Source organism: Mandrillus leucophaeus, unplaced genomic scaffold (assembly GCF_000951045.1).
Source record: "Mandrillus leucophaeus isolate KB7577 unplaced genomic scaffold, Mleu.le_1.0 Scaffold727, whole genome shotgun sequence".
In the NCBI taxonomy this organism is placed as follows: Eukaryota; Metazoa; Chordata; class Mammalia; order Primates; family Cercopithecidae; genus Mandrillus; species Mandrillus leucophaeus.
In genome coordinates this window covers 1,163,750-1,191,025 of record NW_012107886.1, presented here as the reverse complement: position 1 = coordinate 1,191,025, position 27,276 = coordinate 1,163,750, and the positions used below count along the sequence as shown (strand labels likewise).

The following is a 27,276-nucleotide window of genomic DNA, read 5'->3' as shown; positions in this document are numbered from 1 at the left end:
GAGGGTTCTCTAGTATATAAAGCCACAGGAAACCTTAGAGCAGTTCTGATATTTGTTGGCTGAATTAGTCAGCCATTATGTGGGCATATACTTAACAGTGATTGTGGTTAAATGCTATCAGTTATGTTTTTGACCTTGTTAATGATTCTAAAATAGCTGCTTTTTATTGAAAAATATGCCTCAAACAGCATGAAATAGTCTCAAAATGCTCAACCAGCTTTAACTTTAAAACTGGTTTTGACACTTTTTAATAGTGCCGTTTAAATTTACAAGCTTTGCGAAGTTCAAATATGTTTATATATTTGTATGTATATGATAAGGAATGTACCAGAAACATGTGGTACCAGACCATTTCCTCATAGTTGGTAAATAATTGATCCTTAACTGTGAACAGGAAGAAAAGCCCAGTAAAACTTAGGTTTCACCAAAAGTGTTGGATTTATCAAATGAACTTATATTCATTTGGAGTTAGAGAAAATTCAATTGTATATGCTTCTCAAATGTGATAAGCTTGAAAATAGATGGTTTTTCATGTTAGGAAACCATCTTCTCTAACCAAAAATAAAAAACAAGTGTGCCTTATTCTGAATTTCATTTTCAGCACATCCTTTGCTTTCCTATCCTTTAAATGAATCTGTGTGTGGCCATGACTTAGTTGAGAAGATGAGATGGACTTGAATTTAAAATAGTATTTTACAAAAAATAAGTGTAGACCCATTTGTGGGCCATGACATCAATTTAGTGGCTTGTGACTATCCTGTTTGAAAATGGAATAGAACAGAAAGATCAGACTGTGTTATACCACGTAATGATAAGTATTGTTTTTTTTTTGGGGGGGGCAACTTTTGTTTAAGTTATATGTATAGTATATTGTATATATTATAAATATACAAACATGCATATAAGTCTAAATGGCTATATATATGACCTGATCATAGAAAATGTATTTCCAAATGTTATAGTAAAAATATGAAAGTAATTGCTTTAGAAACATAAAGTTGTGGCTTTATCTGTCAAAGATAAAGACTTACTCAGACTCTATCTTTTTTTTTCTTAAATTTACTTAAAACTTATTTATATAGGTACCCTAAACTGAAGTGTTTTTTTGTTTGTTTTTTCCTGCTCTGGACTGGCTTTGAAATATCTCTGTATAATCAGTGACACTCGGGGAACAAAATTCAGGTTTAACCTTGTAAACATGACCCCTTCTACACAGGGTCAGCTTTTGAGGGAGGTATGGTGTGTGCTGTATCTTTATACTTGCTGGGGATAGGCCTTGCCTCCTTCAACACAGACACATACGTCTCCTAGAACTGCCCAGTGGTCAATCTGCAGTCCTTATCAGTTTTGTGCAAAGCTGTATTGCTCCTTTCCTTTCCAGGTGGTCATAGGTGACAAGGTTGTTCTGAACCCCGTCAATGCTGGTCAGCCCCTACATGCTAGCAGCCATCAACTGGTAGATAACCCAGGCTGCAATGAGGTAAGGACGTTGAGTTATGCCTGTGGGCATGGGTATCCTGCAGGAGCAGGTCTGGCTGGTGCCAGTGCATGCGTGTGCTGAGAGTGACTTCCGCAATGACTTGGGGCAGGTGCCCATTCTGCAGGTGAAGAAACAGGCCCAGGGTCAAGGCTGCCATGTAAGGTTGTGCAACTCTGTGTATTGAGTAGTAGATGCGGGCTGATATTCACTCTAGTGCTCAGTTTGCTAAGCCTCACATCACTGAGGGATTGTTTTTTAATTTGTGAAGCCAGAGATGATCCCTTTTACTAATTACTTTCTGGCCATAGGAGCACCTTTTTCCAATTTGTCTCCCTATACAGGATGCCTCTTTCTAATTTGTTCAAAAAGGAACACTGCAGATTATCAGCAGCTCTGCAAGGGTGATAGCTTGCTTTTGGCAATACATCTCCTTATCCTCTAAATTGGCAATTATAGGATACAAGGAGGTTACTTCCTTGTGACATAAATATTTGTCTGATGGGTAAGGACACAAACTCTTCAGTGGGATAGATGTGGATTCACATCCTGCCTGCCATTCCTAGCTCTGTGATGGTAGGTTGGTTACCCGGTCTCCCTGCATATCAGTTTCCTTATCTCTGAAATGGGGGTGGTGGTCAGACCTATTTTTTAGGGTGTTGCAAAGAATTAAAGGAGATGGTGCATGTTAGCGCCTAAACCTAGTGCCTGGCATAGATTTAGTGCACAAACAATGGCTGCTGTTGTTAACAATGCTCATTAACATTTTTGAGTGTATACACTGGACTCATTTTTTTCCCTTTATAGCTCATTCCATTTTGTAAGTACTTATTTTCATCAGGCCTTTACTTTCTGGCTACAGAGCAAGAGACTTGGAGGAAACGGAAAATATCATTCCAGAAAGGCAGGAGGGTTGGTTCCATTAGTCATGGTTGGACTGTGCATAGTGATTGGTGCAAATGAACCATTTATTGCCAAACTCTGCCAATTGCATTTGCAGGTGCTGTGATTTTAGTGGCATCAATCTTTAGAGTTTTTAGTCTGAAGTACAGCCCTGCTTCCTAGGCTGCAGTGAGAAATTTGGGGGCTGGATGACACAGTTGTTGTGAGGGGTACGTGAAAAAATAACTCTAATCTGTTTTTCAGGTCAACTCCGTCAACTGCAATACAAGCTGGAAAATAGTCCTTTTCATGAAATGGAGTGATAACAAAGATGACATATTAAAGGGGGTGAGTTTGATGCTTTATGGGCTGAGCGTTACTTGACTCTTCTTGAGGGCAGCAGTCTAATTCTCTGTTTAAATTCTTTTTTCCTTAATTCTTTGTCGTGTTGACTTTTAGGGTGACGTGGTGAGGCTGTTCCATGCTGAGCAGGAGAAGTTTCTCACCTGTGACGAACACAGGAAGAAGCAGCATGTCTTTCTGAGAACCACGGGCCGGCAGTCGGCCACATCTGCCACTAGTTCAAAAGCCCTGTGGGAGGTGGAGGTAAGGATAGGGTGGAGAAAGGGCTCTTTCTATATATATTCCACAAATATATATACATATATATACCTGTATATGTCTATACACCTATATATCCAACACCTACACACATACACACACACAGAATACGTGTGTGTGTGTGTGTATATATTTATATATATATGTCACAAACAGGTACTTATACCCACCCTGTTCCAAAAATGGGTTGTGGATGGCTTAGTGAAGTAAGCGCATCATGACATATCATGGTGCTGGATGTTTGTGCAGAGGGAAAGAGTAAGTACTTTGGAAACAAATTCAAAAATGAAATTAGAAATATCTTTCTCTGAGCCATCTAATCTCTTCTATTGTTTTCTTTCCTTTGTTCATTTATCTATCACAACAATATTTAACCAAGTGTCTACCTGACATGATACATAGGTGATGCCCACATTGGCGATGGGGCAGAAATGAGAAGATATGCACCCAGATAACTAGAACACACAGGGGGATGGTGAAGGTGATAAGAGGCATATTCCACATGCTTTGGAGGTTTCAGTGAGAGAGGGTGAATGTCTGGTTGGCTGAAGAATTAAGGAAGACTTCCTGAAGGAGATAGCATCTGATCTGGTACCTGCAGGATGATTTATATTTCAGAAGGAAGAGATGAATGGAGTAGGTTACTTCATGTAAAAGAATGATGCAGAATGTGGAAACACGAAGCAGCGTAGGATAAAACTCAGTAACTTGTTTGGTGAAGGTCATGGGATAGGCGTGGAAAATTAAACAGAAACTGTTTTTGGAGACCAGAGCCTGAAGGGCCATATATCCAGGCTATAGGGAGTTGGGATTTCATTTATGGACAGGAGAGAAATGTGGAAAGTTGTTTGAGGAAGGGAGTAACGTAATCAGTGTGCTACTTAAAGAAGCTAGAAGATTCTGCCCACAGCATGTAGTTTATTGTGAGGAGAGTCTAGAATTGCAGGATAAAGAAGGAAGTGATCTGAATGCTTGGTGAAAGAGGCAATGAGAGCTTCAACTAACATGGAGCTCTTTCGTCACCTCAAGCCTTCCTTTCTGTGTAATTGCAGCATGAATTAGAATTCTAGTTTAAATTTTGAATTTGAATAGATACATTTTTTTGTCTCTGCTTGCCTTCTCTCCTCCTCCTCCCTAGCTTCAATTGTTTCATGTTGCTATTGAGGACTAGCCTATGTACAGTAAAGTGCCCAAGTCAAAGTATACAACTCAGTGAATTTTTACGTATACATTCAGCCATGTAACCAGCACCTAGAACAAGAAATAGAACGATAGCCGCACCCAAAAGGTCCCTTGAGCCTCTCTTTCCCGGCAGTGTTTCCTTTTTCCTCCTGGAGACGTCTATCTCCATAAATTAGTATTGCCTCTTCTTGAACTTCGTATAAATGAAGTCATACGGTATACAGTCTTTATGTTCTGTTTTTTTTTTTTTTTTACTCAGTATAATTATTTTGAGATTCATATATATTGTTGTATGTATCAGATTAATTTATTCCTTTATATGGCTGCATAATAGTCCATCATATGGATACACCACAATTTGTTAATCTGTTCACCTGTTGATGAACATTTGAGTTGTTCCCAATTTCTGGCTATTTCAAATAAAGCTTCTAGGGATATTTGTGTAAAAGTTTCTGTATGGGTGTAACTTTCCTTCATTTCTCTTGATTAAATACCTAGCAGTGGATTGGCTGGATCATATGATAGCCATTGTATGGTATGGTATGGTATGGTATGGTATATATTCAACTTCATAAGAAATTGCTAAACTGTTCTCCAAAGTGGTTGGACCATTTTACATTCCCACAAGTCATGTGTGCGAGTTCCAGTTCTTCCACATCCTTACCAACGCCTGATATGGTCAGTCTTTTCAGTGTTAGTCATTCTAGGAGGTACATAGTGAAATTGCAATGTGGGTTGAATTTGCATCCCCCGTTTGATTTAGTAGGTGTGTAGTGAAATTTCATTGTGGGTTTGGTTAACGATGTTGAGCATTTTTCTCATGTGCTTATTTGCCCTCTGTGTAGCTTCTCTGGTGAAATGTTTGTTCAGATATTTTGCCCATTTAAAAAATGTCTTACCACTCTTTTAACATGGATATTGTAAGAATCAAATTCAGCCGGACATGGTGGCTCAGGCCTGTAATCCCAGCACTTTGGGAGGCTGAGGCGGGTTGATCACCTGAGGTCGGGAGTTCGAGACTAGCCTGACCAACATAGAGAAACCCTGTCTCTACTAAAAAATACCAAATTAGACGAGCATGATGGTGCATGCCTGTAATCCCAGCTACTTGTGAGGCTGAGGCAGGAGAATCACTTGAATCTGGGAGGCGGAGGTTGCAGTGAGCTAAGATTGCATCATTGCACTCCAGCCTGGTCAACAAGAGCGAAACTCCATCTCAAAAAAAAAGAAAAAAAATCAAGTTCATCTTGGGCATTGTATAGAAAAGTTTCCACAGTTATGATAAAAAGGAATCTATATAAAGTTTTTGTTAATTCCCACCCTCTATCCATTTTCCCCTTTCTTCCCCTTCTCTACCTGCATTTGCCCTTTAGTTAGTGTATGTGTCTACACAGGGACCTGTCAATCCTACTAGATTATAAACTCCTTGAGAGACATCAGAATGAAATATCAGTTGTCAGATTCTTTTAACAATTATGTCTTCAGAGTTTTTGCTTTAACATCTAAAAAAAGGTTCATTTTCTCATTTTAAACTATTTAAATACTCTAGGTGAGATAGATCACTCATTTGCCTATGACCTTTTAGAAAAGTTGTTTTGGCCAGGTGTGGTGGCGCATGCCTGTAATCCCAGCACTTTGGGAGGCCAAAGTGGGAGGTTCACTGACGGTTAGGAATTCAAGGTCAGCCTGGTCAACATGACAAAACCCTGTCTCTACTAAAAATATGAAAATTAGCCAGGCGTGATGACACACGTCTATAATCGCAGCTACTTGGGAGGCAGAAGCACAAGAATCACTTGAACCTGGGAGGCGGAGGTTGCAGTGAGCCAAGATTGCACCACTGCTCTCCAGCCTGGGTGACAGAGCGAGACCCTGTCTCAGAAAAGAAAAGTTGTTTTGTTAAAATATTGTACATATGCTTAATCTAAATTTGCATTGACTATGTTTTGGTGTATTTATAAATGGTGAACTCAGTTTCTGAAATAAAACTTTTTGTTTGCCAAAGAAAAACCTGCAAAAAACAAAACTGCTTGAGAGCCAGAATTTGGTGTTGAACTTTATCATTGAAGATTGATGCCCGCATGGTCCCCACCACAGAGTTTTTACATTCAGAACAGTCTCTCAAAACCACTTCTCATGTGTGATTTGGATATTGGTACAAAAAAAATGGAGACTTTCTCATCTTTCAGAGTTAATTTAAAGTAATAATGCAAACTAAGGAAATACAGAAAATCAAGAAAACAAGGGCAGAAGTGAAGTGTTGTTTCACTAACTTAATGTGCCTACTTCCATTGAGCTGTTTTTCTATGAACAGGGTATTTTTGCATGGTTGATACCATTTTATAAGCAATTTTTCACCTTGTTCTCCTAAATTGCTTAGGGAGACATTGAATATTTCTTTCTCTCATTTTTTAAAATGGATTCTGGCAGGTCAAGTGCCCCTCAAAATAAAAGAGAGAAGACAACATCGTGTATTTGTATTTGTAGTAATGAGCCAGGGTTTACATTATATGTCTGTAGCTTATTCATCATCCCCAAATAAATATTATGCTCATTAGCAGTCACTCCCTATTTCCCCTTAAATATCCCCCATTCTCCTGCCCTTGGTAGCTAATCTACTTCCTATCTCTATAGATTTGCCAGTGCTGAATGTTTCATATAAACAGAATCCTACCATATGTGGTCCTTCATATCTGACTTCTTTCACCTAGGATGATGTCTTAGTCCAATTCGGGCTGCTATTATAAAATATCATAAACTGGGTTGCTTATAAATATCAGAAATGTATTTCTTATAGTTCTGGAGGCTGGGAATCTAAGATCAAGGCACTGGCAGATTCAGTGTCCGGTGAGGACACTCTTCCTGGTTCATCTGCTGTGTCCTCACATGGCAGAAAGAGAGGGGACTTTCTGGGGTCTGTTGTATAAGGGCACTGTTTTTATTCATAAAGGCTCGGCCTCATGACCTGATCACCTCCCAAAGGTGAAGTATAATGTAAACGATCTTCTAATACTATAACCTTAGGGGGTAGGTTTCAACCTATGAATGATGAGAGGACACGCATATTGAGACCACACCAGATAACATGTTCAAAGTTTGCTCATAGTGCCACATGTATCAGTACTTCATTTCTTTTTATTGCCAAATAATATTCCATTGTATAGATGTGCCATATTTTATTTACCCATTTACTATTTAATAGCATTTGGATTGTTTTCACATTTTGGCTCCTCCATAACGCTGCTATGAACATTGATATGCAACTTTTTATGTGGATGTATGTTCTCAAGGCTCTTGGGAGTGGAATTCTGGGTCATGTAGTAATTCTATTTTTGACCTTCTGAGGAACTGCCAGACTGCCTTCCACAGTGAATGGCTGCACCATTTTATATTCTCACCAGCAGTGTGTCAGAGTCCCATTTCCTCCATGTGGCCTTCATTTTGGAGGACTTTTTTTGTGTATAGAATTCTAGGTAGACAGTTTTTTACTTTCTTTAAAGATTTTGATCCATTGTCTTTTGGCTTGCATTGTTTGTGATTATTTGATGGGTAAAAAAATGTGTTCCTTGTATATAATGTCTCTGCCTTGCATCCTCCCCCTACCTCGGCTGCTGTAAAGATTTTTCTTTTTTATTTCTGGTTTATGTTAATCTGATTATGATATGCCTTTGTGTGTGTGTGTGTGTGTGTGTGTGTGTGTGTATGTTTGTGTCTGTCTGTGTCTGTGTGTTTACCCTGCTGCCTGACCAACCCCCACAGACGTGCTGGGTCATTTGATACTGTCTGACAGGTCCTGCGTTCATGGTTCACATTTTTCTGATTCTTTGTCTAGTCCTATATTTACTGAGCATTGTAATACAAGTTTGTTGAGTATGTGGAGTCTGTTGTTCCTTTAAAGAGTACTGAATTTTCTTTTGTTATACACTAAAGTGACCTGTAGGATCCCTTTGCTCCTTTGAAGGCTTATTTTCAAGCTTTCTTCAGCCAGGTGTTGTGTAGAGTTAATTTTGGGGCTAGTTTAGCTCCCCTTCCAAGATGGGACCCCTTTGATGTGTGTACTAATGCGCAGGGTGTTCCACATGATCTCTCTGCTTTGGCTTTTCAGAATCAGGACTCCTCCCAGCCCTGGGTGAGCTCTGGGAAAGTTCAGCGTTCAGACTCCTTGTTTTTCTTCATTTGGCTTCATAGGGTCTTGCCTTATGCATATGCAGTCTGATGTTCAGCCAAAAACTCAAGGGAGGCTCCTATGCAGAGTTGCAGAGCTTTTTCTCTGTGTAGTTCTGTATGCATTAGTACTCCATCCCCACAAATTCTAGCTGCCTCAGTCTCCCTCAACTTTGATCTGTCTCCTTAACTCCATGAGCTTAGTGCCCTCAGCTTGGATTCTTCCTCCTCATGCTGCCATCCAGAGGGGACCCCTGGGTAGAAAATCAGAGCAATAGCCGAGCTGGCCTCGTTTGTTTTCCTATTCTCAGAGATCACCATTGTGCACCACCAGTTGTCCAATGTGTGAACACAGTTGTTTGGGATATTTTATCCAGTTTTCCAGTTGTCTATGGCAATTTCATCTATTCTCTGCAGTGTCTGATTGTTTATGGCACCAACTACCAGTGCTGGTTAACTCTGTCATGGCCAGAAGCTGATGTTGCATTTATTTTTCTGATGCATTGGCCCAGGCACTGAGTTTCACATTTCAGAGCACAGGCCTGCGTGCATGAGTACATGTGCGGATGGCTTTAACAGTTCTCCATGAAAGCCCTTTTTATTGGCTGTGCTTTTTGTAGAAACATTTCAGAATCTGCTACTTCATTATGGCTAAGGCAAATAACCCAAAAACCATTGAAGTTTTTATTCCAACCATTGTATGTTAACTAGGAGACTCGATGCCTTCTTTGGAGAGACATTGCTTACTTTCGAGTTTGGGTGTTACGTGTGAGGCTGGCAATGGGTTTGTTGAAAATGCTGATTTTTTTTTTTCTACCTTATAAATACCACTCCTGAACTATGACTTGTGATGCCTGCAATTTAATGTCTTCCTAGTGTAGGTAGACGTTTCATTGACTCCTGTTGATCATTCTTGCAGGTGGTCCAGCATGACCCGTGTCGGGGCGGAGCAGGGTATTGGAACAGCCTTTTCCGCTTCAAGCACCTGGCCACGGGGCATTACTTGGCAGCAGAGGTAAGCAGCAGCCCTGTGGTTTTCTCTTTCAAGGCTGACGCATCTCATCACCTTTTCTCATTCCGCTGTAGCCATCGTGTAGTAAAAGGCTTAGGGAAATACACTCAGTCACTTTGCTTTTCCTTCTGTTTTTCTGTTTCTTTCTGCCTCATTTCCCTAGAAGAGTCAAAAATGATTACCACATTTTAGTAGGTGACAGGGGTGCTGATCAAGATGTGGGGAGAAAGTAAGTTAGAAGATAATGCCAATCTAGGTTTTCAGTATTATCTTCCGTTTTGCTCTTATATGCTACCCTTCCCACGTCTTGTCTACCAGCCCCACACTTAGCATGAGCGACTGAGGCTGCAGCGGAAACATGGTATGTAGAACCAGAAGCACTAAGACATATAAAGAAGTGGATAATCTTACAATTACTTACAGTAATCTTATAAAGAAAAACAGCATTAGTGGAATAGACAGTGGCTTGTCTTTTACTTGTAGGAATGTCAAAACATCACAGAAATTAACTTTACCTTAAGTGTCTGTGAAGGGTCCAGGCACAGTGGCTCACACCTATAATCCCAACACTTTGGGAGGCTGAGGAGTTCAATATCAGCGTGGCCAAAATGGTGAAACCTCGTCTCTACAAAAATTAGCCAGGTGTGGTGGTGCACGCCTGTAGTCCCAGCTACTTGGGAGGCTGAAGTGGGAGAATCGCTTGAACATGGGAGGTGGAGGTTGCAGTGACCCGAGATCGCACCACTGCACTCCAGCTTGGGTAACAGAACAAGACTGTGTCTCAAAGAAAAAAAAAAAAAAGTCTGTGAAGAGTTTTTGAGGAGACAAAAGACTCAGTGCTAAAGGACAGGAGGAATTTACCTTTTAATTTTTGTATCACATGAAGGAGCCATCCTACTGTGTGACAGATGTTGAGTTTTACTCCAATCTGCTGGGAGACGTACGATGCATATTTCTATCAGATTCTAGTCATGCATCAAAAGACCCCCACTGTTATCTGGGACCACCCATGAGACCGCTGAGAGATTTCCAAGGTGATGGTGGGTGTCAGCACTGCTCCTGTGCCTAACCCGAGGAAGGCTGGCTCTAAGTGTGCTCAGCCCCCTGCGGTGCCTAATACATGAAGTGGTGATTTTGATATATGTAAGAACTGAAGATCAAAAAGTCTAAGTTCAAACTTAAGATAAAGCCATAGGGAATTACAGACCCAGCTAATCAGCTGTGAGAGATGATTTATGTGGTTTCCTGAAGACTAGCGGTGGTGGCATTATCTGCTATGTTTTGAGGCTAATGTAGCTCTTGCTGGAGGCCTAAATTTTTTATTTTTAACTAAAAATAAGCAGGATTATCAGTGACTGTGTATTGATCTTTTATCCATCTCAGGCTTTTAACTATTGCTTTGCCAGTGAATTCATTGTCTTCCTCTGTCTATACTTGAGAGCCATCTCTTGGTGACTGGTAGATGTTCCATGTGTGCTGTACCCGTGTGACCTGTGTCATTGTTGTGGCATGCTGGTTTTGTGAACAGAGGGAATGGACAAGTTCTTAGCTGCTCAAGGATGTTTGCAGGCTTTGAAGTCTCCTGCAAGTGGGGCCCAGTCCTTAAGAAAGCAATGGATGTTTTAATTTCCTAATGATTCTTTTTCATCAGGTAGACCCTGACTTTGAGGAAGAATGCCTGGAGTTTCAGCCCTCAGTAAGTATGGACAAGAGCTTTCTTGTCTTCATCTGGTAGGGTGCGGCCAAATGATCTGGAGCTCCATTTAAGAAACTGTCACTGCGGTCACTGAGTGCTGGGGAAGGAGAAACCTTAGGCGCCCTTAAAACACGATCATGTTCTGTGCTTCCCTTGAGAGGCACCGTAGTCCTTTGTGTCTTGAGTAGTCCAGGAACTGTTGTTCATGATGGTATTTCTGTGTGTAGTAACGGAGTCTCCATTTCTAAGTTGGAGAAGTTCCTGGTATCACTTGGAAGACTCCTAGGGTTGGAGACAGTGATGCCCCATATAGAAGATGGACTTTTAAAACCAATTGTCTTACTGCTATTGACCTTAATCTATGACTCACACAGCTTTTTCAGGGAATAAGTATGTGAGGTGGATAGTGTTACTGAGGCTATGGCGGTAACACGTGAGGCGTGGTGCACCTGGCGTGTGATTAGATACTCAGCTAATCAGTCCTTGATTTCTGCAAGGTCAGAAATAGGCTTTAGTGTATAATATGGTTTAGAATTTTAAGTGCAAAATGTATCTTTCTCTGGAGACCTTATTGCCAAGTAATGCTGATATGTAGACACTTTGGACTTCAGGTGTCCACATTTATGGGTTGAAGAAGGCAGTGGTTGTGTTACATGGAAATGATGGATGTAAGTAAGACAGTTTTCTTGTGGAGTGCTTGATTCTGGTCTAGGATTAAGGAAAAACAGTTGCTCCTGGGTTTGACGTGTGTCTCATGATGATCTCAGTGGACCTGGAACGTAATATTGAGGGTATTTATTTCTTTTTTTGGCAAGATTTTGAAAAAAAATTAGAGGGATTTTCTTAAAGCACATTAATGAAGGGAACTGGGTGAAGGGAATTCAAATTGTAATTGTCCTTGGAAAGAGTTGTGAATTCTGCTGTCATGGTTATCCTTCTAGTTATGTGTTGGTGAAATGTTGGCTTTGAAAGACACTCTAGCTGAGACCTTCCTGCTGTGAGTTTGTGGACTTGCTGGGGAGCCTCTCCTCCCCTTTTTGCTCCCTACTGGGGTACCCGACACTCACCTTCCTTCTTTTCATCCTGGTCACCCCTATTTCTAGAGTCCATTTTGAAAGCTTTGCGTCCACAGTTAATACGGCTTGGAAAACCCTGACCTAGTTTAACTCTCTGTCAGTGCATGAGGAACTCTGTGGCAAAACTTCTCTGCACCATGTTCATGTAGTTACTGTTTGAACACAGACTGGCAGGGACATCGTGTTTCAGAGGACGGTTCTTGTCCTTGCACCTTCTTTATTTCCAGAGAAGGAGCTGCCTCTGTGTGGCCGACATCCGGTGGTCTCCATGCTGCCGTCTGTGGTGACACAGAGGAAGTCTTACCTCTGAGATTAGGCAAGCTGCAGCTCCTTTCAGTGAGCGCTGATGTCTAAGTGAACTTTGTGCTCTGACGGGTAGAGGGCTGCTCTCCTGGCCTCCTGGTATGGGAGGGAAGACTGGCATTTACTGTGCAGGAGGAAGAGCACAGTTTAAATACCAGATGTACCATTTATGAGCTGTGTGACCTTGGACAAGTTACTTTCCCTCTCTGAGCCTCAATTCCTTCATCTGTACAAGTGGCATTTTTCAACTTCTCCAAGATCATTAGCATTTTTTAGTGCCTTTGCATCCACCAGGTTGTCTGGGCTGCACAGCAGCGTATAAAAGGAGTTAGGGCGGGTTTCAGAATCTTCCTGGTACGGAGGAGGAAGCAGCCATTGAGAGTGGTCCTGACTCATCCTGCATCTGAGGCTCCCTCAGAGTTCAGTGGTCTTTTGACGTTTTTGTGCTTCTTGGTATCAGAGAGGCGGATGTGCCAGCAGCCTTGGGTGCAGATCTAGACTGCATCACTCTGGCTACTTGGATGTTGATTGGAGATGGGCTGCGTGTGGAGGAGGGGTGTGTGGAGAGGGGATCTTACCCTACACCCACACGGCCAACAGCACAGATCTGCCTCTGTGGCAAGGTGTTAGTACTAGGAGGACCCCACCCCCCTCATACTCTTCTTGGTTTGGAAACTTTGGTGGAAAACCTCGAGTTGTTTGAGTTTGGGAGAGGAGGCGCCTCATTCTATATGCTGGTCGTTGGTTGGTTTCCCTAAGAACAGCTTCAGTGCCTGTGGTTTTTGCCTTGGACCTCACTCGGCTTTGTGGTGCTCGTCCTTCTAAATACAGGACCCTGAAGACATTTGCTTGGCGCCAGAGGGAGAAAAAGGACCACTAGAGGCTCTTGCTCCTCTGCCAGGCTTCTGCACATGTGCCTTTCTTCCCACTAGGTGGCAGGCGCCGACTGCACACTGAAAGGATGTCAGGACGCTGCCTCTCAGTCGTGTTTCCAGACACAGTGGACGTAATGCAATTGTGATTTTCCTCTTGACTCCCACAGGTCTCTGAAACTTAACTGCCAGCCTGTAGCTGAGCTCTGTGTCTCAAACCATAACCGGGTCAGAGTTTATTTTGAAAGTGGCATGTGGAGTGCTTTGCCAGGTGGTTAGGAGAGAACAAATGTTACTCAAAGTTCTTGCTCCTAAACTGAGGTTTTAGAAGTGTTCTGTCGCTCTCCAGGTGATTCTTCCTTTAGCGTAGATAGAATAAAGGGTCTGGGATTTGTTCAAGTAAAGGGACGAGTGATTAGAGGAGAAAGCGTGAGACAGAGAAGAGATACAGGTTTTGGGTATTAAAAGAACCTTTTTTAAAAAAACACACATAGAGGTCGGGAGTCGCGGCTGAACTGACAGGCTATCGCCCTGCGCTCCTGCATTTCAGGCCCCGTGAAGTTAGATTCTCTCTCCTTTGCCTTTGATTTGATTTCCGTTTTTTGATTCCTTTGTCTTCCTGGTGAAGTCTTCTTCCTCCCTGTCTGGAAAGGAGGCAGAGCTTCAGCCTAAGAAAAGCAGGCTGTAGTGACAAAGAAAATGTGCTTCCTCAGTAGATGCAGGTGGATGATGTCATCCTGCAAGGATGTTAGACATGGAAAATCACCCAATGTACAGTTGCCGGGCTGAGAGCGAGCTGGCCAAGCCCTTCTGAGCAGGCTCCATGTCTAAGCCCCCTCCTTGAATCTCTGTAGGCAAATGGGCTTTTGAGCCTAGAATGTGCTTTTCTAGTTTCTCGAGAAAGTTTTCATCATCGTTCCTCAGCCTTCGCTATCAGAGATTTTCTTTGCTCTCAGGCAAATCCCTGATGTCGCAGCAGAGGCCCGTCTTCCCAGACCTGTCATCAGCAGCCCTCTCAATTAATGATGGACATCTTTTTCAGGGCTACGCTGACTTCTCAAATATTTCTTTTGGCTGCATTGGGGTTGCTGCTTACGAACACTTGGATTCAGGTTTATTTTGTTTTAGTTTTTCTCCTGGGAAGTCACTGTATCATATTGTCAGTAGACAATTGTCACTGTAGATGAATACAGCTACCGATAATCAAATCTGCAGGATGAGTTTCCTGAAAATCCCCTCTCCCTGAGCTCCTGTGGATGGGTGTACCTGTGTAGAGTTTTTTTCTTTTTTTAAATTCAGCTAGAGCACTCCTTCCATGGTCATCTATTAGTGTAACTCCACATTGTTGAAACTTTTTTTTTTTTTTTTAAAGACAGTCTCACTCTGTCGTCTAGGCTAGAGTGCAGTGGTACGATCTCAGCTCACTGCAACCTCTGCTGCCCGAGTTCAAGCGGTTCTTCTGTTTCAACTTCCCAAGTAGCTGGGATTATAGGTGCCTGCCACCACGCCCAACTAATTTTTGTATTTTTAGTATAGATGGGGTTTCACCATGTTGGTCAGGCTGGTCTTGAACTCCTGAACTGAGGTGATCCATCTGCCTTGGCCTCCCAAAGTGCTGGGATTATAGGCTTGAGCCACTGCACCCAGCCTGGGCTAATTTTTTGTATCTTTAGTAGAGATGGGGTTTCATTATCTTGGCCAGGCTGGTCTTGAACTCCTGACCTCATGATTCACCTGCCTTGGCCTCCCCAAGTGCTGGCATTACAGGCGTGAGCCACTACTCCCAGCCAGAACATTTTTATTGCAACACAAAGAGGTAGAGTGTAAATATCCTTGGCTGCATGGCCAGTTGTCATCTTTTAGGACTGCTCTGTAACTGTGGTCCTTTTGCTGCCAACTGCTGATGTTCACGATCCTTTCTTCTCCGTTCCTGTGGATTGTGGAATAATTGTAGAGAGTGAAGGGTTTGGCATGCACAGTTCTTGATTTGATGACTTTACCTCCTCAGGTAGACCCTGATCAGGATGCCTCTCGAAGTAGGTTGCGGAATGCCCAAGAAAAGATGGTGTACTCCCTGGTCTCTGTGCCCGAAGGCAATGACATCTCCTCCATTTTTGAGTTAGACCCCACCACTCTCCGTGGAGGCGACAGCCTTGTCCCAAGGTATGATTTTAAAATTGCTTATCCCCAAAGAATCAGGTCTTGTATGGGTGGCCTGACCAGGTTTCTTGGGATCCAAATCGTTACTGCCTTTTCTTTTAGATTTTTATAAAGGATTTGATGAAAGGTATGGCAACTAATTTTTTTAATGGCTCACCACTGGTAAGTTCTCAGTAGTTGAATGAGAAGTGCTATATTTAGGTAAACAAGCCAAACCTTAAGCCCAAGTAGCTCAATTTTCCTAGTTCCCTCTACTCCCTTCCTCCTTCCCCAAACCTTGGGAGAGCCTTTGGTTTGGGGAAAAAGGAAAGGAGTAGAGGAAACTAGGAAATTGAATGGAAATAGAATAAACCATTGAAAAGAAAGATTCTAGAAGATAAAATACCTAAAGTTCACTGTGTGCATAGTAATTTTATTAACAAGTATTGAGACGTTAGATCAGAAATCTTGTTATTTTTTAAAATTTAACTTTTAGTTTTGTTGCTTAAGAATGCATTTTTTGAGGGGAAATAACTAGACTATAAATGGGGGGAAAAGCTTATTCTTAACAGAATCAACAATATTAATAATAATGGCTGATACTTATTGAGCGCTGACTGCATGCTAGGCACAAACTAAGTACTCCACTTGTGTTATATAATTTAATCTTTCTCAAAAAATCCAGTGAGAGATAGGTAATGCTGTCACTCTTTCTTGTAGATGAAGAAACTGAGGCTCAGAGAGTTTAAGCAACATATCATAAGTCAGTGGTCCCATAGCAGAACCCAAAATCTTAAATGTTTAAGACAGATAGGGTTGTCTGGGCAATTCTGACTCTTCAATGCGATGTTGGTTAATGGAAATGTCAGTGTTGTTCATGGATTACACGTATGGCCCCTTGTGAAGTATTAGTTGTGTTTCAACCATTCAGAGGTAGCTACTGGTAACATTTTGGTTTATGTAGTTTTAGACAAGTCTCTGGTCAGACAGAGATGACTGTATCATTTATTATAGATGGGATCATAAGCTATTTTAAACATTTTTTAACTGAATACTATGTTTTATACATACCTCCAAACAAATGAATATCAATTGTCATTTTAAATAATTGTTGTAATCAGGCCTGGCACAGTGGCTCACACCTGTAATCCCAGCACTTTGGGAGACCGAAGCAGGTAGATCACTTGATTGAGTCCAGGTGTTTGAGACCAGCTAGATAATATGATGAAACCCCGACTCTACAAAAAATGCAAAACATTAGCCAGGCATGATGGCACACACCTGTAGTCCCAGCTACTTGGAAGGCTGAGGTGGGAGTATCACCTAAACCTGGAGGCAGAGGTTGCAGTGAGCCCAAATTGTGCCACTGCACTCCAGCCTGGGCAACAGAGTAAGACCCTGTCTCCAAAGGAAAAAAAAAAAACAGAACTGATGTAGTCAAGTGTAATCATCTTTAAATAACTATAGTATCAACTAGTTAATATTGTATTAACTGGTTCATATTTGGACTGTTCTGTTATACTGTATTAATACAATATATTAATATAATTATTAATATGTAATATGTTAATATTACATTGTAACAATAGAATATAATAGAATTGTATTCTATTAACAAGTCCATTATTGAAATATCAGATTGTTTACAGTTTTTATTATTATACATGATGCTTTGTTGAACATCTGTTTGCCTCATTTGTACCTGTACTATCACCACTGAAGGAAAAATACCTGAAAATAGGACTGGTAGATGAAAGGATAGATATATTTTATGTGTTCTACAAGGTTCTAGACTTCTTTTCAGAGTTTTACTTGATTACACTCTCACCAACAATACATAGGACTTACTTCCCTAAGGTCTTATTGATGCTGGGTTTTATCAGTCTTTAAGATCTTTGGAATATGATACAATAAAATGATACTGTTTTACCCTGTGTAACTCATATACTAAGGAGGTTGAATCTATGCTTCCGTGCTTCTTGGTCGTTTGTATTTCATTATTAAATTACCACTTTGTGTCCTTCTCCCATTGTCACTTCCAATATTCATATTTTTCTTATCGATTTGTAACAGCCCTTTGTGTGTAGAGTAACAACCTTTTAATGCAATGCGCTACTCTTTTATTTTCCCAGGCTCTGATGATATTTTTTCAACTTGATTTATGATGGTTCTTTTTTTTTTTCTATATAGATGATATAAAATTTAAACTATGTCATGAGAGTTATTCATCTTTTACTTTTAAAATTTAGGAATCTTACATTTTGTCACATGATTCAAAGGGCTTTCCCTACCGCAAGATTAGTAAATACTCATTTTTTTCCAGAAATTTTATGATGTAATTTATTGTTTCACTGATCCATATGAAAATTTCAATCATTGCTGTATTATTATTTCTTATTATAAGCACTAATATATGCCCCGTAAGTACTTCCTGTTGCTCTATCTCACGCTCTGTTTATGCTGAAACACTCATTCGTGGAGTATGATCTTATATTTAGAAGTATAGCATATAACAGTAATTGTGGAGTCATTATGAATGCTTTTCTATTGTAAATGCATCAGAATGTGGCTTGGACCAGAACCATTTGTCCCTTTGTGTGTATTGCCCAGTGTATGCAGTGGGAAACCACTTTCCTATTTATATTTTGATACATTATATTCTAGACTAGGGGCTATAGAGTAAACCTCAATATTTATTTTCCTAAAACCCTCCTTTTTTCGCTGTTAGGAACTCTTATGTTCGGCTCAGACACCTATGTACTAATACCTGGGTTCACAGCACAAATATTCCTATTGACAAGGAAGAAGAAAAGCCCGTGATGCTAAAAGTAAGTCCTGGGACTTGCCTGTCTCTTTTTGGTCTTGTGTTTCCTAATGAAAGGGCTTCTTTGAGGACACATTAGGGAGTATGGAGCTGTGGAGTTTTGTTGCTTTGGCGAGAGTGTGGTCATGGCCGAACTGGAATGTGACGAAAGAATAGTTTCCAAGAGACCTGAGTGGAGCAAACCTAGGGCTTTTGAAATAACTAGAACTTTTTAATTTTATTCCATGGCTTCTGCCCTAATGGTTGAGCAATTATCTGGATTTCAACCACATTTCATGACTGTCTGAAGGATAATTTAGCTGGGGAATGTTTTCTTGTATCATGAGGTACATCAAGTATCTAGTTGATTCTCTAGTTGATTCTGATTCCCCAATCTCTATTATTTATTCCTCTCTGTATTTCAATATACACTTTTATTTCATGAATGTTCTCTCAGCCCCTTTACTTTCTCTCCCTACTTCTCCTTTCCCCTGTCTCCCGGTTCACAGAGTATAAATACATATACATGGGGCTTTTCTTTTAAAAAATGGAGGGACGCTCTCATATAACTTTTATTTTGTTGTGGCATTGGGGAAGGTTATTGGAATTTTTCACTTCTTTACTGAACATTTTTAGATTTATAGAAAAGTTGAAATAATGGTGCAGTGTCTATCCTATAATGCTCCTTACTTAGAGTCATTAATTACCATTTTCCATGTTTGCTTTTTCTCTATATATTTACAAACATCTTCTTTAAATATGAGAATCTGACATGCTCCCTGTAACAAATGAAGTTAAAAATGATAGTAGTGCCCCTTTTCTTCCTCACTGGTCCCCATAATACCAATTTCCAGAGATAACATCTGTTAACCATTTGGAGTACATCCTTACAGATTTTTTTCCTGTGTCATTTTAACTGCAAGATAGCTCCAGTATCTTGGGATCAGCCAATGTCTTGTAAATGTAGTGTTTGATTAAAGTCTTACCCTTCCCATCTAAGAGATTATCTCACAAGGACCACCTTGAATTTCAGATTGGCACCTCTCCTGTGAAGGAGGATAAGGAAGCATTTGCCATAGTTCCCGTTTCTCCTGCTGAAGTTCGGGACCTGGACTTTGCCAATGATGCCAGCAAGGTGCTGGGCTCCATTGCTGGGAAGCTGGAGAAGGGCACCATCACCCAGAATGAAAGGAGGTGAGCACTCCCATGTGCTCAGCACAGCCGTCCTCCCCCACTGAGAATTTCTGACATCCATGGTGGAGGGAGAGAATGGTGACTCTGGTCAGCTGAACACGGGGTAGCAGGCCTTGGCATTTATGGGTGGCTTCAATTTGTAACTTTTAAGAAATAGTACTTTTACATTCATTTTTTGACTCTCTAAAGTTATGAAGATCAGGCGCAGTGGCTCACACCTGTAATCCCAGCACTTTGGGAGGCTGAGGTGGGTGGATTACTTGAGGTCAGGAGTTCAAGACCAGCCTGGCTAACATGGTGAAACCCTGTCTCTACTAAAAATACAAAAATTAGCCAGGCATGGTGGTGGGTGCCTGTAATCCCAGCTCCTCGGAAGCTGAGGCAGAAGAATTGCTTGAACCCAGGAAGTGGAGGTTATAGCGAGCCAAGATCATACCACTACACTTCAGCCTGGGTGACAAAGTGAGACTCTGTCTCAAAAATAATAATAATAATAATAATAAAGTGATGAAGACCTGTCTCTGTCTTTCTGTCTCTAAGTTGGTCTCTAGAACCACATTACTAAATGTCAGGGAATGAGTACTCTGAGATAAAATTTTGTGTCTGATATTTCATAAAGATGATCATTCTTTTGTGGATAATGATTCTTTTTGTGTCTTTCACTCTCTGTGGTACTTGGCCTTGGTTATCAGTTTCAAAGAAATTGGAAAGGGTGGGTCTGCCCCTGTTTAACTGGCTTATTAGTCCAGAAGGCTTCCAAGGCAAAGCTTCCAGCCTGCTGAACACTGAGCATATCTGTCTCTAATAGCTTCTTTCCTCCTAAGGTCTGTAACCAAGCTGCTGGAAGACTTGGTTTACTTTGTCACTGGTGGAACTAATTCTGGTCAAGATGTTCTTGAAGTTGTCTTCTCCAAGCCCAACAGAGAACGGCAGAAACTGATGAGAGAACAGAATATTCTCAAGCAGGTTGGTGAGATGTGGCATACTGGGGATTTGGCTTTATGAGAAATCAATGGGATGGCCAGGAGCGGTAGCTCATGCCTGTAATCCCAGCACTTTGGGAAGCTGAGGCAGGAGGATCCACTTGAGCCCAGGAGATGGAGGTTACAGTGAGCCGAGATCACACCACTGCACTCCAGCCTGGGTGACAGAGAGAGAATCTGTCTCAAAAAAAAAAAAAAAAGAAAAGAGAAATCAATGGGATCATTGAGGGATATTGGTGATTCCCTCAAAGGGATATTGGTGATACCTCAAAGGCTTGATGAATTGATTTTTCAATAGACTATTTTCTAGAGCACTTTTAGGGTCTCAGCAAGATTGTGCACAAAGTCCAGAGAATTCCCGTATCTCCTTTTCCCCAACATACTTGGCGTCCCCCACTATCAACATCGTACATCACAGTGAGACATTTGTGACAATTTGATGAATCAACATTGATGCATCATTATCACCTGAAGTCCATAGTTTATATTAGGGTTCACTCTTGGCATTTTATTTTCTATGGGTTTTGATAAATGTATGATGCCATTTAGGCACCATTATAATATCATACAGAATAGCTTCACTGCTCCGAAATCATCTGTGCTCCTCCTATTCATCTGTCCTTCCTCCTAACCCTTCACAGCCATGAGTGTTTTTACTGCCTCCTTTGTTTTCCCTTTACAGAATGTGACATGGTTGGAATCATACAGTATGTACCCTTTTCAGATGGGCAAATTTCACTTAGTGATATGCATCTAAGGTTCTTCAGTGTCTGTTCATGGCTTGATAGTTCAGTTCAATTGATTTTTACCATACTTGTGGGATGTCAATCATGTGAGAGTTTACCTGTTAGGAACCTCAAGAAACATTCAGTTGACAACTTTATTTTCCTCAAAAATAATATAAAGTGCAATGTGACCTTAAGGTTATTTCATACATTTGGGAGATATGGCATATTCTATACACTCAGAAGGCCTATATAGGCTCTTATAGAGGGCCCTATAAGTCACCACAAAATCTTTCCATAAAGAATGAGTAGTTGTTGACAGGAAATACATAGATGATATTGTTGGATGTAAATGTAAATAAACTGGTATAAAGACAAATTACAGTCAGTACAGTGACAAATCCAGAGTAGATTAAATGCACAGAGATGCATACCATGTCGTTCTGTAACCCACCTAGAGGTTAGCCCACAAGCTTGCCATGGGAATTCCTGGCCACCAAAGCTAAAAGAGAAACCATTACAAGTCCCACTGTTCCCCATGGAACATGGGATTTGAGATTATTTTTTTCATGTTGGTCTACGATAGACAGAATTTATTAACAATCCATCATGTTTCAACAAGAATTTCCAGTACAAGAGTAAATGTCCAGCTGTTGTTTCATGTGATGATTCTCAAATTAGACCTCTGGCTTGATGCCCGTGCTCATTTGTACAGTAGTAATTCCTGAGAGGCAAAAAATAACTGACTCATGGCAGGAGCCTTCATTGATTACTTGTGCTGGGCACTAGCGCAACTTAAAATTATCATCCACTTTCATCCTTACTATACCTTTGTGAAGCAGGCATTATTATTTCCATTTTGCTGGTAAGGAAATGGGGGTTTACTTTGTGATGTGTACTGCTAGGAGGTAATAAAGGTATGTGTTTCCACCTAGAATCTGCTGATTCCATTGTCTGTGTTCTTAAACACTTCTCTATAAACACTGTGCTGTTAGGTATATGAAGACCAGTGAAGTCCAGGTAGACTTAATTCATTGAGTCCCCCGTCTCAGCTGATGGGCCGAATGCAGTGTTCAGGTTATGGTTGTCTTTGGATAGAGAAACTTTCCGATGCAATCTAGCCACCCTTGAGCTTGCGTTACTTCCAGAGATTTAGCTTTGAAGCCCTAAGTGATTGCCATTTTTGCTTTTCATTTTCACAAACAGATCTTCAAGTTGTTACAAGCCCCATTCACAGACTGCGGTGATGGCCCAATGCTTCGGCTGGAAGAGCTTGGGGACCAGCGGCACGCTCCTTTCAGACACATCTGCCGGCTCTGCTACAGAGTGCTGAGACACTCGCAGCAAGACTACAGGAAGAACCAGGTTTGGATTAAACATTGATGGGATGTGGTCGTCAGTTTCCTCCCTGAAGTTTATGTACTTTCCTCATGAGTTTTTAGTGTCATATATCTATTTATAGAATGGATAGAGAATAGTTCAGTGTTAAGCTTGCTCTTGGGAAGGAAACACAAGCCCAGGAATAATATTATTACCGAATCGTTAAGAAACATACTGGAGAATTCTCTTCTGCAGACAGCTTTCTATGAGATTTCTGGTTTTGGAGTTGGTTTTACATTTATAGAATTTTTAATGGCATATTCCCTTAGGGCTTAGGGGTGAGATGATGCCATTGTGTTTATATTAAAGATATAGTGGAGTCTTTTCTTCCTGCCACCTTTAAAATCCTCCATCTCTTTCTAGAAACATGATCTTTATTTTGTTTCTGGTTCATGTTTTATGACATTATAATTCATTGTTTATAGATACATCTTATACATAGTTATATTTTACGTATTATACATAGTATGTGTGTATTTATATACACACACACAATGTATAGTCTCCTATGAAATAAATGTTCTAACCTCTTTGTGGGCTCCAAACAACCTTCAGATTCTAAGGAAAGCTGAGAACTGTATTGCTACATCATTGGTTCTTAATTGGGGGTAGCAGTTTTGTCCCCCAAAGAATATTTGGCAACGTCTGGAGACCCTTTTGAGTTTTACAACTTCTTGGTGCTACTGGCATCTGGTGAGGGGAGGCCAGGGATGCTCTCAAATACCCAGCAGTGCCAAGGACATCCCCACACAACAAAGAATTATCCTGCCTAAAATGTCAGTAGTGCTGAGGTTTAGAAAATTTGTGCCACATGGAGTACCATAGGCATACAAAATGATGCTTATTATAACCTTGACTCTTACCACTTTATGTGAACTATCCTTGCCTTTGGGTGCAAAAGGCTTTTGTTTTTAAGGTTTTGACTGCCACTATACCTGGACTTTTAGACTTTTTTCTTTGTAGTTAAGGGTTTTTGTCGTGTCATCATAAAGATAGTGTTGATCTTGAATAGTGCTTTTTTTGAAGTGTGGCAAGCTGTGATTGCTTTAAATTCACCTTCAGTGCATTGATACTATAATCCAATAGCCAGAGAGATTTTATTCTGTTCCTCTCTCCCATCTTCAGATGAGGATACATCTGGGTCTGTGGGGTGTGTCAAGATACTTTGCTTGTACATGAGGAAACAAACTAGTCCCTCTTGGAACTGCTGGATTAGACATCTGTGCTTAGTTGTTTATGGATCCTTTGCCGGCTGGCAGATGATGAGTTCCTAAACAATGCCTCCTTATAGAGTACAGGCTGAAAAACATGGCCTGTTTTCATTATGTTAATCCTAAATAGTTTCCGGGATTTAGGAATTAATGGGAAAAAAATTAAAGCAAGTTTCAAGGGCCACTTGAATTTTTGAGCAAGCAGTCTCTCTTGGCCAGGGAAGCATCTTTGAATAGAAACAAACACGTATTTGTAAGAGATTTCCTTCAGTTCACAAATATTTCTATGGAACGTGATCTCTGATCCCAAAAGAGAGAAACCAGAGATGTATTCATGAGTTCCATGCATACGATGGATTTTCTTAGGTATTCCTGAACTTCTTATGCACTCATTGACTTTAAAAAAGTATTTTTACCACAAATAAAGGAAATGAAACAGGGTAACATTGTTTCAGATATCCAGGTAGGCTTTATCTGTGTTTATTTAGCAGCGCAGGTCAATGGGGGCACAGTTAAGTCCTCTTGAATTAGGAATACATTTAGAGGTGAAAACCAGCTTTGGACCTTTTTGAAACATAAATCACTAGATTAAACTTTATACTGTGCACTTAATAAAATATCCCCATGTAAATACAGGCTATTTTGCTTAATTACATTGGTGTGGCAGGCTTAGTAAAATAAAGGATGTGAAGGAGTTTGCAGCTGTTGCCCTAGGACAGAAAGTTGTAGAAAGACCCTCACTTCTACTGTAATTTCTCTTAGGAGCAGTAGTTCTCATCAGGAAACGTTGCTGCTTTCTTTATTCTACACTTAACCATATTGTCATTTATCCTTCCTGCTGACGTCTCTTTTCTCTCCCTATAAAGGAGTATATAGCCAAGCAGTTTGGCTTCATGCAGAAGCAGATTGGCTATGATGTGTTGGCTGAAGACACTATCACTGCCCTGCTCCACAATAATCGGAAACTCCTGGAAAAACACATTACCGCGGCAGAGATTGACACATTTGTCAGCCTGGTGCGAAAGAACAGGGAGCCCAGGTGAGGCGGGAGTGGGGCCAATGCAGGATGGTGTCTGTGCCTTTGAGATGCAGGGACTTAGCTGGTGCTTTTTACTACGTTTTCTTGTGCTGCTAGTGACAAGTTTTGATTAGTTAGGTCCGGTGAGGCTCTTTGATGAGTAGTGGCAAGAACATGGTGTTAAAATGAGACCCGGGGGGTGCATTCCTAGCTCCAATATGTACCACCTGGATGAGGTTGGGTTTTTCCTGAGCTTTAATTTCCTCATCTGCTAAATGGGGAGTTATGAAAATTAGAATAAATGCATGTGACATGCATGGCACTTAGTAGATGCAGAGTAAATGACAGTTATTGGCCACTCATTCACTTTTTTAAAAATGTTCTTAATTGTTAATTTTAATGGGTGCCTAGTGGGTGTATATATTCATGGGGTACATGAGATGTTTTGATGGAGGCGTGCAATGTGAAATAATCACATCCTAGAGAATGGGGGATCCATCTACTCCAACATTTATTTTTTGTGTTACAAAGAATCCAATTCTATTCTTTTAGTTATTTTAAAATGTACAATTAAATTATTGACCGTAATTACCCCATTTACTGTCAAACAGTAGGTCTTATTCGTTCTTTCTATTTTTTTTTTGTACCCTCTAACCATCCCCACCTCCCCGCTGCCCTCCCACTATCCTTCCCAGCCTTTGGTAACCATCCTTCTACTCTCTCTGTCCATGAGTTCAATTGTTTTGATTTTTAGATCCCACAAATCAGGGAGAAGATGCAATGTTTGTCTTTCTGTGCGTGGCTTATTTCATTTAACATAATGACCTCCAGTTCCATCCATGTTGTTGCAAATGACTGGATCTCACTCTTTTCATTCACTTTTTTTTTTTTGAAATGGAGTCTCAGTCTGTCGCCCAGGCTGGAGTGCAGTGGCAAGATCTCAGCTCACTGCAACCTCCACCTCCTGGGTCCAAGCAGTTCTTCTGCCTCACGCTCCTGAGTAACTGGGACTATAGGCACTTGCCACCACGCCCGGCAAATTTTTGTGCTTTTTTTTTTTTTTGAGACGGAGTCTCGCTCTGTCTCCCAGGCTGGAGTGCAGTGGCCGGATCTCGGCTCACTGCAAGCTCCGCCTCCCGGGTTTATGCTGTTCTCCTGCCTCAGCCTCCCGAGTAGCTGGGACTACAGGCGCCTGCCACCTCGCCCAGCTAGTTTTTTTGTATTTTTTAGTAGAGACGGGGTTTCACTGTGCGTGTTAGCCAGGATGGTCTCGATCTCCTGACCTTGTGATCCGCCCATCTTGGCCTCCCAAAGTGCTGGGATTACAGGCTTGAGCCACTGCGCCCGGCCTAAATTTTTGTGTTTTTAGTAGAGACGGGGTTTTACCATATTGGCCAGGCTGGTCTCAAACTCCTGACCTTGTGATCCGCCCACCTTGGCCTCCCAAAGTGCTGGAATTACAGGCGGGAGCCACCGTACTTGGCCTCACTCACTTTTTAGCACCCCTTGCTTATCAGTTAAACACTCCCCTCCCTCAATATAATCAGTAAGTCTTGCAAGTTCAGTTGTCGGTTGAGCATTTTTATTATAGATTAGTGAATTCTATTGATTGTATCTCATTCACACAGATCTACTCCTCTTTCGTACACCCTGTCCCCATTTCTTTCCCCTTCTCTTGTCCTTCTAATTAAGACCCACATTTTCAGTTGAAGCAGGAAGCAATTTACAGTGTGGGTGTCACAAATGATTACAATGGAGCACAGACACAGTTGCTTTAAAAACACCTACTACACCCATGAAAATAACCCGCGTTTTCTGGAGCCTGCTCACGGGCCAGCTAGTGAGCAATGGAAGCACTCCCATTAATCATCTCATTTAGTCCTCAGGACAGCCCTCAGAAGTGACACATTATCCTTTTCTATAGATGAGCCTCAACTAAAGCACAGTGAAATTAGTAATTTCCCCAAATTAACGCTCCATAGCAGAACTCCACTAATAAGATCCTAACCGGGCTTCCAACACGGGTAGCCAAACATCGAGGCATTGCCTCTCACCACTGTGGTTCCCCTATATCTCCACCACACCTTCCTTATGTGAGCTTCTTTCTTGTCTTGTTCCTTCTTCTCACCTTTGCCTCATCACCTCTTCCTTGACCACAGCCACTACTGTCTCTCCTTCTTGCTTCCTCTTCCTTCTTTCTAGCATGTGGGTTTCTGGTGGTGCCATAAACACTGGCATCGAGACCTAGAATGCTGCTGACATGTCTTGGTAAAGATACATTGGACCTGTGCACCTAAGGAAGGGTTGGGCTCCAGGAGCCTAACCTCTGCTCTAACTACGGAAAATGTTTTGTTTCTGTTTCCGTTTAGATTCTTAGATTACCTCTCCGACCTCTGTGTCTCCATGAACAAATCGATTCCAGTGACCCAGGAGCTAATATGTAAAGCTGTACTGAATCCCACCAATGCTGACATCCTGATTGAGACCAAGTGAGTGGGGAGCCGGGTTTATATGGAAAACATGTGGTTCATTCCGTGT

At 41.2% G+C, this 27,276-nt stretch overlaps 1 protein-coding gene across 1 annotated transcript in view; it reads left to right on the top strand.

Annotated features, from left to right (window-relative positions):
- ITPR1 (inositol 1,4,5-trisphosphate receptor, type 1) overlaps window positions 1-27,276 on the top strand; it is a 354,179-nt gene that overhangs the window by 149,010 nt on the left and 177,893 nt on the right. The window contains exons 8-18 of the mRNA XM_011965454.1: window positions 1,382-1,480; window positions 2,624-2,707; window positions 2,819-2,965; window positions 9,246-9,341; window positions 15,294-15,448; window positions 18,153-18,252; window positions 19,261-19,421; window positions 20,246-20,387; window positions 22,336-22,494; window positions 24,587-24,759; window positions 27,108-27,227. Of these exons, the coding sequence (XP_011820844.1) occupies window positions 1,382-1,480; window positions 2,624-2,707; window positions 2,819-2,965; window positions 9,246-9,341; window positions 15,294-15,448; window positions 18,153-18,252; window positions 19,261-19,421; window positions 20,246-20,387; window positions 22,336-22,494; window positions 24,587-24,759; window positions 27,108-27,227 (1,436 nt within the window). The remainder of the gene's footprint in view (window positions 1-1,381; window positions 1,481-2,623; window positions 2,708-2,818; window positions 2,966-9,245; window positions 9,342-15,293; window positions 15,449-18,152; window positions 18,253-19,260; window positions 19,422-20,245; window positions 20,388-22,335; window positions 22,495-24,586; window positions 24,760-27,107; window positions 27,228-27,276) is intronic.